The sequence below is a fragment of the Garra rufa genome, chromosome 9 (assembly GCF_049309525.1).
Source record: "Garra rufa chromosome 9, GarRuf1.0, whole genome shotgun sequence".
NCBI lineage: Eukaryota > Metazoa > Chordata > Actinopteri > Cypriniformes > Cyprinidae > Garra > Garra rufa.
This window is the reverse complement of record NC_133369.1, coordinates 29,766,666-29,780,373: the sequence shown is the minus strand read 5'-3', so window position 1 is coordinate 29,780,373 and position 13,708 is coordinate 29,766,666. Positions and strand designations below refer to the sequence as shown.

The 13,708-nt window shown below is 37.2% G+C and overlaps 2 protein-coding genes across 2 annotated transcripts; both read left to right on the top strand.

Annotated features, from left to right (window-relative positions):
* The first annotated feature begins 3,321 nt into the window (after positions 1 to 3,321).
* LOC141343005 (probable 2-ketogluconate reductase) lies at positions 3,322 to 6,961 on the top strand. Its single transcript, XM_073847598.1, has 6 exons — positions 3,322 to 3,562; positions 3,674 to 4,052; positions 4,143 to 4,314; positions 5,761 to 5,939; positions 6,017 to 6,113; positions 6,230 to 6,961. The coding sequence occupies exons 1-6, from the start codon at positions 3,560 to 3,562 to the stop codon at positions 6,381 to 6,383; spliced, it is 984 nt and encodes a 327-aa protein (XP_073703699.1). The 5' UTR covers positions 3,322 to 3,559; the 3' UTR covers positions 6,384 to 6,961.
* Positions 6,962 to 7,213: 252 nt separating this feature from the next.
* Positions 7,214 to 11,724, top strand: pard6ga (par-6 family cell polarity regulator gamma a). Its single transcript, XM_073847580.1, has 3 exons — positions 7,214 to 7,354; positions 7,839 to 8,061; positions 10,573 to 11,724. The coding sequence occupies exons 1-3, from the start codon at positions 7,289 to 7,291 to the stop codon at positions 11,526 to 11,528; spliced, it is 1,245 nt and encodes a 414-aa protein (XP_073703681.1). The 5' UTR covers positions 7,214 to 7,288; the 3' UTR covers positions 11,529 to 11,724.
* Positions 11,725 to 13,708: the final 1,984 nt, after the last annotated feature.

Genomic DNA, 13,708 nt, shown 5'->3' with positions numbered 1-13,708 from the left:
GCTCGCAAAGCTCCGGGTCCTGACAACATTCCTGGTCGTGTACTGAGAGACTGTGCAGTGGAACTCACTGATGTCTTCACAGACATCTTTAACATCTCACTCTCCCAGGCTGTCGTCCCCACATGTTTCAAAGCCACCACCATCATTCCGGTCCCAAAAAAGTCATCTCCCTCCTGCTTTAATGACTACCGTCCAGTTGCACTTACCCCCATCCTCATGAAGTGCTTTGAACAGCTAGTCATGCAGCACATTAAGTCTGTCCTGCCCCCCTCACTGGACCCCTTCCAGTTTGCTTATCGGCCCAACTGCTCGACCGATGACGCCATCTCCACTGCACTCCACTCTGCTCTCACACATCTGGACAAAAAAGACTCATATGTCTGAATGCTGTTCATAGACTTCAGTTCAGCATTTAACACTATTATACCACAACAGCTCTCTCAAAAACTGGTCCAGCTGGGACTCAACACCTCACTGTGTAACTGGCTGTTGTATTTCCTCACAGGAAGACCACAAGCAGTACGGGTCGGCAGTAACACATCCAGCACCATCATTCTAAACACGGGGCCCCCTCAGGGATGTGTGCTGAGCCCCCTCCTCTTCACTCTGCTGACCCACGACTGCACTCCGTCACACAGCTCCAACCTCTTCATTAAGTTTGCGGATGACACGACTGTGGTGGGTCTCATTAGCAACAGGGATGAGACAAACTACAGAAGTGAGGCGAGCCGCCTGGCCACGTGGTGCGGAGACAACAATCTCTCTCTGAATGTGGAGAAGACGAAGGAGATTGTTGTTGACTTCAGGAGTCTGTGGAGAGAGTGAGCAGCACCAAGTTCCTGGGTGTGCACATCACTGAGGATCTCTCCTGGACAAACAACACCACTGCACTGGCCAAGAAAGCACAGCAGCGTCTCTACTTCCTCCACAAACTAAGAAGAGCTAGAGCACCAGCCCCCATCATGTACACATTCTACAGAGGCACCATCGAGAGCATCCTGTCGAGCTGCATCACTGTGTGGTTTGGAGCCTGCAATGCGTCCTGCCAAAAAACTCTCCAACGCATAGTCAGTACAGCTGAGAGGATCATTGGTGTACCTCTCCCCACCCTCCAAGACATCTATAGCACACGTCTCACAAAAAAGCCCTCTGCATAGCAGCCGATCCCACCCACCCAATGCAAAGCTTCTTCAGCCTGCTGCCATCAGGGAGGAGACTGCGAAGTCTCCAGGCCAGGACCAGCAGACTAAAGGACAGCTTCATCCTTCAGGCTGTCAGGAAGCTCAACTCTCTCCCTGCTCTGCCCCCACTCCCCTCTTCTGCCCCTCAAACTTTCTGAACTGACACACACACTGACCTGCTCCAGTCACTTTGTGCAGCATTGGTCTGCCAACTACCTCACACTACTCATAAGACTGTTACAAGACTGCTCTTACACATTTTTACACACTTACAAGCTCTGTTGCAAAATATTGTTTACATGGTTTGCACTCTCTGCCATGTGCCTTTACTTGTATATTGTATTTTTCATTTTTATACATTATATGTTTATTTGTTTTTATTCGTATTTTTTCAATTCCACCTCTGTATTTAATGTTACTGTTTGTATTTAATGTTACTTTTTTTGTATTTAATGTTACTTTTTTTTATTTAATGCATACCATAGGTCTGAGAGTAACGCAATTTCAATTCTCTGTATGTCCTGTACATGTGGCAGAATTGACAAATAAAGTTGACTTTGACTTTGACTTTTGTCTAGAGTGGTGACCAAGAACCTGATGGTCACTTTTGTTGAGCTCCATGATCATATATGCAGATGGGAGAAACCTACAGAAGGACAAACATCACTGCATCCTCTCCTGCAGTGAAGACGCATGAAAACACACTTGAAATTTAAAAAAAACAAAAAACCTTGGACTGTGAGAAACAAGATTCTTTTGTCTGATGTACCTCAATTCAAAGCATCATGTTTGAAAGAAACCAGCTCTGCTCATCACCATACAGAGTACCATCCCAAAAGTAAAGTGTGCTGGTACAGTAGCAGCCTCATGCTATGGGGCTGTTTTTCAGAGACAGGGACTGAGAGATTCATCAGAGTGGATGAAAAGCTAAATGCATCAAAATATTGGGATAGCCTTAATGAAAGCTCAGTCCAAAGCATTCAGAACATCTCTGGAGAGACCTAAAAATGGCTGTCCACTGATGGTCCCCATCCAACCTGACCGTTCTTGGGAGGATTTGCAAAGAAGAATGGCAGAAAATCGTCCAATCCAGGTGTGCAAAGCTTGTCTCGTCATACCCAAAAAGACTCCAGGCTGTAATTGCTGCCAAAGCTGCTTCAACGAAGTACTGAGTTAAAGGGTCTGAATACTTATGTAAATGTTATTATTTCATTTTTTTTCTTTTTAATATATTTACTGACATTTTAAAAGTGTTCGTTTTGTCATTCTCTATGTCTGTCTGTCTGCATGTAAAGTATACATATAAAGTTTATCTATTTATTCATCACAAATTGTCCAGTCAACTGGATCACAAATATATTTCAAGTGATTTGTCGATGTCAAATACAGAAGACTTTCAAGTGACAAATATTCAACAAGTTCCAGGAAAGTGTTGTTGTTTCAATGTCATCCCTTATTTTGACAAGCCATTCGTCCTACCCATCAAAAATGATGACGACTTTTGCAAAACTGTGACCTTCACATAATCTAGGCATATCTTCATTCAGCTTCAAGGGAAAATAAGCTATCTTTAATTATCACTAATTTCCTGTTAAATACCCTCTGCTCCATACATACTGATATCTTCTTTCAACTTAAATATCCTAATATTATGTGCGTACCAAAGGGCACTATTTTCCAAACACAACATGGATATAAATTCTTACACTAATAGAGCAAGACTCCTTTTCTACGTTGAGATATATTATAGACATTTCATTATACGAAAACTATAGTTTTAAAACTTTAAGGCATTTTAAGACATTTTTTAGTTTTCCTTTTTAAGCTCTATGAAGCAGGAGGGATAGAAAAGGAATAAATGTATCGAGTTATTAATCATGTAGGCTACTTGAGTATAATTGGAGGCAGAATTTATATTTTTAGTGGGTTTATTATTTAATCTGTTCTGAAACATACAAAATTAAGTATAGGCTAAACCAAAATACCACTAAGATGTCAAGGCAAAGTATGTGTTCTTGATTACAATAGTGCTTGTGATCAAAGGAAATCATACAAATGACAGAAATGGCCAACTAATCCGATAAATGAGCTTCTAGCGCCACCTTCCGGTTATTGAGTAACTAGCAGCTATCAAACTCCGTTGACGAAACGTGACAACAGCCGATTTGTTAACAGTTTTAAGTAAGCTTGTTTTTAATATTCACCTTTTTTTATACAACTGCTGAACAGTTATATAATAATTTGCATAAAGCCACCTTTGGTCCTAATCGGTACTTGATTAACCATGTCTGGAATATAAAATATGCTACAACGTTGCACTTGGCAAACGACGCAGACTTGTTGAGGAAACATTCAGACTACGCTCGACTGTCACACAAATGGTGAGAAAGAATGATATGTCATAAGAGGTTTAAAGACGAATGCGTTAGCCTGTTCCTTTGTTTACATGTCTATTGCTCATTTTATGCTAGTACGGGCTCGTTTTCTTACAGGTTATGGAGAAACCATGCATATTAGCCAACACACTTGGAGCACCCGGAGGCATCTACAAGTGTTTTGAACCTTGTATCGAAAAACACTTAACTATAATCCCATATGAGAGGTTTGTACAGAGGAAAGAAGACTTCGCTGACAAAATCCAGGCAGTGTTTGTGTGGGGTCCTACAGCTATTAAAGTTGACCAAAACTTGTTAGAGTCTTTGCCCAACCTCAAAGCTGTTGTTAATGGTGGGGTAGGAGTGGACCACCTTGATATTCCTCTGATCAATAGCTTTGGAGTCAAAGTTACCAACACTCCTGGCATAGTGGATAATGCCACTGCAGATATTGGCATGAGTTTGATGTTGGCATCTGCAAGGAGGATTGTTGAAGGTGAAAATTGCAGTTTCCTTTCTATATTGTCTTTCTGGTGTATCATATTGCTCACTGAATCCATTGTGAATTTCTTCTTTTTCTCTGCAGGGCACAATTTTTCCAAGACCCGGCAGTCTGATTATTTTCCAGAGTCCTCTCTGGGTACTGATGTTAGCGGGGCCACCCTGGGCATCATCGGGATGGGCAGAATAGGGCACAAGATAGCCAAAAGAGCTCAAGGGTTTGAAATGAAAATCCTTTACCACAATAGGAATCGAAGGTGAATCTGTTGGACTTTGACTTAAATGTTTGCATTGTCATTAAGCAACTTTCTACCAGTTTGTATAATATGTAAACGACCAGCTTCTGTAATATTTTTTAAAAATTCACCACGGGTCAAATGTTTGGGGTCAATGAGTTACTTTTCTTTTTTTTTTTAACTTGCTTTTATTCAACAAAGATGCATTAAATTAATTAAAAGTGACAGTAAAGATAGGATATTTCAAAAGATTTTTCTTTCAAACAAATCCTGTTTTTTTTTTTTTTTTTTTTTTTTTTATCATAGAATCTAATGCTAAATGTACAGTTTTGGTCAAAAGTTTACATACACTTTGCAAATACAAATGCACCATACAATTTGCAAAATGTTAATTATTTTACCAAAAATAAGAGGGATAATACAAACTGCATGTTATTTTTTATTTAGTACTGACCTGAATAAGATGTTTCACATAAAAGACGTTTACATATAGTCCACAAGAGAAAAATAATAGTTGAACTTATAAAAATGAGTCAGGGGGTGAAAACTTTTTAAATTTGAAGATCATCAAATGTCTTCTAAGGAACATGTAAGCATATTTTTTAGCTTCTGAAGGGCAGTACAAAAAATATTTAGGCAAAATAAGAAAAATGTACAACTCTTCATTCTATTCCAAAGTTTTCACCCCCTGGCTTATAATGCATTGTGCTTTCTTCTGAAGCATCAGTGAGTGTTTGAACCTTCTGTAATAGTTGGATATGAGTCCCTCGGTTGTCCTCAAGGTGAAAAGATGGGTCTCAAAATAATTCAGTCATTGTTGGAAAGAATTCAAATTCAGCAATCTAACTATCACTAATTCTATTTAACTATCACTAAAAAAACAGCTGTGGATCATTCAGGTAACAACACGGTATTAAGAATCAAATGTATGTAAACTTTTGAACAGGGTCATTTTTATAAATTCAACTATTATTTTCTCTTGTGGACTATATGTAAACGTCTTCTATGTGAAATATCTTATTCAGGTCAGTACTAAATAAACAATAATGTGCATGTTGTATGATCCCTCCTATTTTGGTCAAATAATTTACATTATGCAGATTCAGCAAGGTGTAAGTAAACTTTTTACCTCAACTGTTCCAGTTTCTGCAAAAAAAAAGAAAATCTAAATTATTTAAAATTATAATAATTCACAATATTTTTTTTTTTTCAAAACCATTAAAAAAATCTTACCAATCCCAAACATTTAAAAGGTAGTTTATGAACAGTTGTTGTCAATATTGCAATTATCCCTTTAAAAAAAAAGTGTAAAATTACAGTGGTGCCTTTCAGTCGGGTTACATATTTAGTCTGTGATCGGGATAATATTTGATTATCAAGATTTTATACATAAGCCTTGTACAAGGTTGCGGTCAGGTAATTTTAATGTTAGCTAAAATTTTATTTCACAGTGTTTTCTATGTTCAGGCCTGAGAGTGAAGAGAGAGCAGTTGGGGCCACATATTGTGCAAGCTTAAAGGAACTGTTACAGAGGTCAGACTTCGTCATGGTGGTGGTCAATCTGTCGCCTGAAACGCACAAACTGATTGGTGCCAAAGAGTTTGCCATGATGAAACCCAATAGCACTCTTATCAACATTTGCAGAGGTAATGTAACAGACTGGAACCAAGCAATCCAATTAAAAAGTAGCAGTCCTGCTTAAGAACTGCTTTTCTTGTTGTAGGCTTGGTAGTGGACCAGGACGCTTTAGTGGATGCTCTCCAGAAGAAAATGATACGAGCTGCTGCTTTAGATGTCACGTATCCCGAACCACTTCCCAGGTTTGCCTGAATCAAACTTGCTTAAGCCACTATAAGTAGGATAGCAAAATTGCAAGCCTAAATGTTTTCTGCATCACTGCTGTAGTATAAATGATTTGCGTCTTGGTTACATACAGGGACCACCCCCTGCTGTCCTTTCCAAATGTCATCGTCCTGCCCCATGTAGGAACCCACACCATGGAGACCTCACAGAGGATGGTGGAGAGGATGGTGACCAATGCCTTGGCTGCTATAACTGGAGGCCAGCTTCCTGATGAAGTCAAGGCATAGAGCCAGATCAAACAGCCATCTGTTCCTCTTTTGTTTTAACCAGGAAAACATAGAAAATGCTAATAGATTTGGTAATCATTTATTTTGTTTTGTGATTTGTGCAGATGAGTCAGCTTTTAAATGTTTAATGTATACGTTGTTATGGTAATTCAATATAGAATATATAAAGGATGTGTTAAATTGAACAGCAAAATATAAAGTAATATTTTTTTCTCTCTAACAAAATCTCTCAAAAACAAAATCCCCATTTACTCAAAAATAAACTACAGTATTACAGTAATGTATGATGTCTTGTCATATACTGCTATGTGGATTTTAATTAACATATTTATTGTTCCTTCAATGTAGTTACTAACTAAAGAAATATGTACACTACCAATCAAAAGTTTTTGAACACTAAGATTTTTAATGTTTTTTTTTAAGTCTCTTCTGCTCACCAAGCCTGCATTTATTTGATCTAAAGTACAGCAAAAACAGTATAATTTTGAAATATTCATCATATATGTATGCATAGAGAAAGAAAGACTGTTATTACTGAAACTGTCAATATAAAATACATCTACATCTAAAAATATACATATTTCGTTTTCTCTCTCTCTTTTTCTGTATATAAAGTATACATAAAAAGTTTATTATATTTTTGTCAATTGGACCACAAGTGGTTTACCGAGTGTTTATCAAAGCGTTCTGCTGATGTCAAATACAGAAGACTTATAAGAGACAAACAATCGACTATTGCCCGGAAAGTGTCATTGTTTTCGTGTTGTACCGTCTTTTGACAAGCCATTAGTCCTGCTTTTCCGCTTTTTCAGTGATGCGAACACGTAACGCTAGTTTGTCATGCCGAGCCAAACAAAACCCGAGTGGTCTGCGACTAGTGGCTAGTTGACCGATCATCGGACAACATGAACCGGGCACTTAGAAAGTCTCAGTCTCTGCGTTGCTGTTCGGTCCTCGAAGTGAAAAGTAAAGTAAGTTGGCACGTACTTTTTTTTCTGATTACTGATATGTTGCATGCATGTCAGTTATTATATTTCCATAGAGTATTGTTGTTTTTGGCGGTATGCATGTCTCTTATGAGACTCAATTTGGAATTACTCATTCTTTAACCAGATTTGAAATTCATTCACAGAATTCTTGTAGGCGAATGTGTCTTACATGTGTCTAAGTGGTTATCTTGGCGCTTTTATTTAAGTATTATTAGACTGAAGGGAAATACCTTTGTAAACAATAACTTAAACAATCAAAACCTACACAATATCCAGAAACGGCTCACTTCTAAAATATGTCCATTGTTTCAGCTGACTGAATGCAGTCCCAGGTCACTCACTCTGCAACCCTTATTTATAGTATTTAAAAAAAAAAAAAAAACATTTAAATTGAGTTTGTCCAGTGGAACAAAATTGTGTTTAAATTGGCAGCATTATTTTGATACAGTTTTACATCTCTTTACAGTATGGTGCAGAATTCAGGAGGTTTTCTCTGGACCGCTCTGAGCCTGGCAGGTATAAAGACTTCCACAGGCTCATTGTGCGTTTACATCACTTATGGCAAATGGATGTCCTTATCGGCTATGCGGATGTCCAAGGAGAGCAGCTACCCATCAATAATGATGACAACTTTTGGAAAGCTGTGACCTCCACACAATCTTTACTGCGCATCTTCATTCAGCTTCAAGGTATACGGGAAGGAAAAAGAAGCTATCTCTAAATTTCCTTTTAAATATCCTCTTTCCTTTCAACTTAAATATCATGGATATAAATTATTATACTAATGCAGCAAGACCTCTTTCTGCAGTTAAACAGTTTAACTTTATGGAAAATATTAAGACCTTTTCAAGGTTTTCTTCCTGAGCTCCTCAAAGCAGTAGGGATAGAAAAAGGAAAAGGAAGGAATTTATCTAGGAATCATGTACTTGAGTATAATTGCTTTGTATTCCCTTGAGTGTGTTTGTTTGTCAGATACAGTAGATTATCTAGTTGCTTTCCGTCCTAGTTCATGTGATCTCTAGCAGAGTTCTTGGAGGTTCCACAGTAATATGGAAATAATTCTGGAAAGAAATGAATGTAAGAATAAATAAAAATAGAAGAATTAATAAATATATTTGAAAAAATACATTAATAATAACAGTTAGAAATATAAATTATTTTTTTAAGGTTAAGTTCATCTGGACATTTATTTGTTTGTTTAAAATAATTTATTAATTTTTTTTTTTTTTTTTAATTAGGTACATGGTCCCCCATAAGTAAATAGTATTTTACATGCAATTAAATAAAAAAATAAGCAGCTACATTTTTAAGTTTAAACTTTCTTCTGTAGACAACATCATAATACTAAAATAAGTAAAAAATATAATTGTTGGTGCTGATAGCCTTGTGGGCAGCACACCGACATACAGCACTGTTGCGCTATGGGCGTCCCAAGCTCAAATTCCAGCTTGAGGACCTTTCCTGATCCCACTCCTCTCCTACTTTGCTTCCTGACATCTCTTCACTGTCCTATTGTAAAAAAGGCAAAAATGCCAAAAAATAAATCTCTATATACAGTGCCTTGCGAAAGTATTCATACCCATCATTTTTTCACATTTTGTTATCTTGCTGCCTTATGTTAAACTGCTTTAAATTACTTTTCCACACTTTGTTTTTTTTTTTTTTTTTTTAATTCCACACCAATCTGCACTCCATACACCATAATGGCAAATCTTAGCAAATTTATTTTAAAAAAATTCAATTTAATGGGTATGATTTGGAAAGGCACACACAATAAGATAATAAAAGGTCTAACAGCTGAAATGCATATCAGAGCAAAACCCAAGCCCTGAGGTCAAAAGAACTACTTGTAGAGCTCAGAGACAGTATTGCATCAAGCCACACATCTGGGGAAGAGTTAAAAAAAAATGCTGCATTGAAAGTTCACAGAAGCATTTAGTCTCCATTACCCTTTATGGAAGAAGTTTTAAACAATCATGACTCTTCCTAGAGCTGGCCCTCTGGCCAAACTGAGCAATTTATAGAGAAGGGCCTTGGCTAGAGTGGTGACCAAGAACCTGATGGTTGCTCTAGTTGAGCTCCATGATTATATGTGGAGATAGGAGAAACCTACAGAAGGACAAACATCACTGCAACACTCCACCGATCTTTCAGGTTTAAAATTTTTTATTTAATTAGTTTTTTGCTTTGACATTATGGTGTATGGAGTGTAGACTGATGTGTGAAAAAAGTAATTTAAAGTAGTTTAACATAAGGCTGTGTATGTATATATATATATATATATATATATATATATATATATATATATATACATACACACACACACACACACACACACACACACACACACACACACACACACACACAGTGCCTTGCAAAAGTATTCATACCCTTAACTCAGTACATAGTTGAAGCACCTTTACAGCCTCAAGTATTTTTGGGTATGATGTGACAAGTTTTGCACATCTGAATTTGGCAAATATCTGCCATTCTTTGCCTCACCTTTTCACCTCTCAAGCTCTGTCAGCTTGGGTGGGGGCTGGCAGACATTTTCTAGAGTCCTAGTTGTTCCAGTTATCTTCCATTATGGATAATGGAGGCTACATGCTTCTGTGAACCTTCAATGCAGCAGATTTTTTTCTGAACTCTTCCCTAGATCATTGCCTTAACGCAAGTCTGTCTCTGAGCTCTACAGGCAGTTATCTTGACCTCAGGACTTGGTTTTTGCTCTGATATGCATTTTCAGCTGTTAGACCTTTTCTGAGAGGTGTGTGCCTTTCTAAATCAGACTCATTCAAATGAATCTGCCACAGTTTAACTCCACTCCAAGTGTAGTAACATCTAGAAGCAATATGAATGCTCCTGAGCTAAATTTCGAGTGTCCCAGAAAAGGGTATGAATACTTATGCAACGGGATCTTTTCAGTTTTTTATTTCTAATAAATTTGCAAAGTTGTTACAAACCTGTTTTGTGCTTTGTCATTATGGTGTATGAGATGTAGATTGATGTGGGGAAAAAAGTAATTTAAAGCAGTTTAACATAATGCTGCAACAAAACGTGAAAAAAATGAAGGGGTATGAATACTTTTGCAAGGCACTGTATATATATATATAATCAAATAGTCATCTCAGTCTGTAATTTCATAATTTCAGAACTGCAGAAAATGATTCGCTCAACTTATTTCCCACACTGTTTTACAGAGGAAGTTGACCAGGATCTCCCAGGTGCAGATGATACAACAAAGCGAAAGAAACCTGTCAGCCAGAGAAAAGCACCATTTCAGATCAGCATGCCACAGAACTTCCGCCCTGTTTCCTCCATCATTGACGTGGACATCTTACCAGAATGCCACAGAAGAGTGCGTCTGTATCGCCAGGGCTCGGACAGACCTCTGGGGTTTTACATTCGTGACGGTACCACTGTCAGGGTTACTCCTTACGGTCTGGAAAAGGTTCCAGGCATCTTTATCTCACGCATAATACCTGGTGGACTGGCGGCTTGCACGGGACTGCTGGCCATCAATGACCAGGTCCTGGAAGTGAATGGTATTGATGTTATGGGGAAGTCTTTGGATCAGGTAACCGACATGATGATCGCCAACAGCCATAATCTCATCATCACAGTGAAACCTGCAAACCAGCATAACAACATAAGACGAAAAAGCTGCACTTCCTCAAGCTCGGGACACTATTTTGATAGTACACACTCTGTAAGCTATCCAGGCCTGCCTATGATAATGAAAGCTTATGGTTTAAGTAATGGCTCTGAGAGCGAAGACGATATAGACGTGGTTGTCGAGAGCCCCATCAAACACCGGTCCCGACGTTCGGGTGCTTCAGCTGCCTCTCATTCTTTTCAGCCACAAGTTCATACTTCCTACAGACCCCAAGTTTCTGCCAGACAGCCCAACTCACTCATTTCAGCGGCGGCGGCTTTTCACTCTCAACCTTGTCTTGCCTATACAGCTCACATTGACAACAGTGTCCCTCATCACAGGAATCGGACCTCCCAACAGCATTTCATCTGTAATCCAGCCATCAGACAAGGAAGCTCTAGTACCCATGATATTCTAAACACGTGGCACGTAGATCTGAGACGCCATTTACTGTTGCCCCAGGGGGCGATGGAGGAAGATGGAATTGTTGTCATTTTGTAAAAGATAAACACCACCCATTTTAAACTCTGCACAACAGTTTATGAGATGTGTCTGGTGTATATTATGAAAATATGACTTTTTTCATGCTAAAGTACTGTAATTGAGGCCCTGGTGCATCTACCAACCCAGAAAATGTGATTTTGGTGTTTTGGTAAGCCTTTCTCTGCAAGCATGTGAATAAACAAGCCTCTCAGATTTCGCTCCCCTAGTGACATAGTAGGGGATCTTATTATAATATTACTACTCCTTAATCTGCACGTGGCGCTGACATTTTATATTTGAGATTTCTTTCCCAGCTATTTACCTTCTTAAACATAACCGACTGTGTTTTAAACATAAACTTGTGTGCATTTGACAGATTAAGTGCAATAAGACATGAAAGAGAACTTCGTTTAGTACTCACATGCCATGTGACAGTCGCTTTCTGTGGGTGTGCTTCAGATGTGTGCGCTCGGAAAACCCTATATCAGAAGTTTAAACTGATATGGCTTTAAAACATATGATTTCAGTGCGATAGACATGATAGTCAAAACCAAACCTACGTTTTTTTGGCAGAATATCTGATGTACAGGTTGTAAAGGCTCAGTCCTTTTTGGAAACTTCACAGACGCATTCTAGGAACACCTGAGGTTTATATTACTACATCGTTTAAAAAGGGGTGCACTTTAAAATGACTATAGATTCTGTATGTTAAGGGAATGTTTTGTTATCAATCATAAAAATACGCTCTGAAAAGTCTTTGTTTACCTAAACAATTTAAATTCTGTCATTCTTTACTCACCCTCATTTGTTCTAAACCTGTATGATTTTCTTTCTTCTATGGAGCATAGATGAAGTAATTTTTAAAAATGTTGTTAACTAAACCATTCATGTCAATGGAGACAACAGACTTCAACTGTATTAAACTCTGCTCAAATACTTTGTGTAGTATAAACATAACTGAAAACACCAATAAATATAGATTAATATGTTGATTAAGTGTGTTAAACTAAGATTTATCCTACGTTTATTTGATCTAAAATACAGCAAAAGCAGTAATATTGTGAAATATTTTTAGTATTTAAAATAACTGCTTTCTATTTGAATTTATTTTAAAAAGTAATTTATTCCTGTGATCAAAGCTGCATTTTCAGCATCATTACGCCATCATTTACGTCTTTAGTATCACAATGATCCTTCAGAAACCATTCTGATATGCTTTTTAAAATGTATTATTATTTATTATTATCAATATTTAAAACAGTTAAGTGCATTTTTTCAGGATTCCTTAATGAATAGAACCAAAGATCTAAAGATCAGCATTTATCGGAAATAAATTTGTTTTGAAATATTATACACTACACCTTTTCAATAGCTTGGAGTTAGTATAGGGGGAAGAAATTATAGAAATGAATACTTTTTTTGCAAGGACGCTTTAAATTAATCAAAATTGATGATAAAGAAATGTATAATGTGACAAAAGATTTATATTTCAGACAAAGGCTGTTCTGTTTCTCAGAGAAACCTGAAAAAATTCTAAAATGTTTTTGAGCAGTGAATCAGAATATTAGAATCATTTATGAAGGATCATGTGACTGGAGTATTGATGCTAAAATTCAGCTTTGATTTGAAATTTTAAAATATATTCAAAAAGAAAACTGTACTTTGGATCAAATTAATGCAGACTTGGTGAGCAGAAGAGACTTCTTAAAAAACAAAAACATGAAAAATCTTACTGTCCAAAAACGTTTACGACTGGTAATGTATTTTAATGTAGTCTGACAAAATTTAATTAAACTAACATCATTTTTTACTAATTGAAGTGGACTGCATAGTGCACACAGTGAAATAAAGTTCTGCTGTATTAGCACATTTTTAATCAAGAAAACAGAACTTTAATAGATTCTTTTTTGTTTGTAGTTCATGAGATTTTCCTGTTCTTTGTTCTAAACAGACACCAAACTACATGAAAATTAAATCCCATGTGCACCAACAAAATAACAACTTAACAAATAAAACCATACATATTAATAATAAAACAATAACTCACGTCATCCATCTGAGCCACAGTGAATGCTGGGATTTGGTGCTCTGCATGCCCCCAGGCCTGTGTATACATACTAAATTTTAATTCATAGGATTAAGTAAAAACAAACACAATAAATTAAACTAACACATTAATAATGTTTTAATTGTGTGCT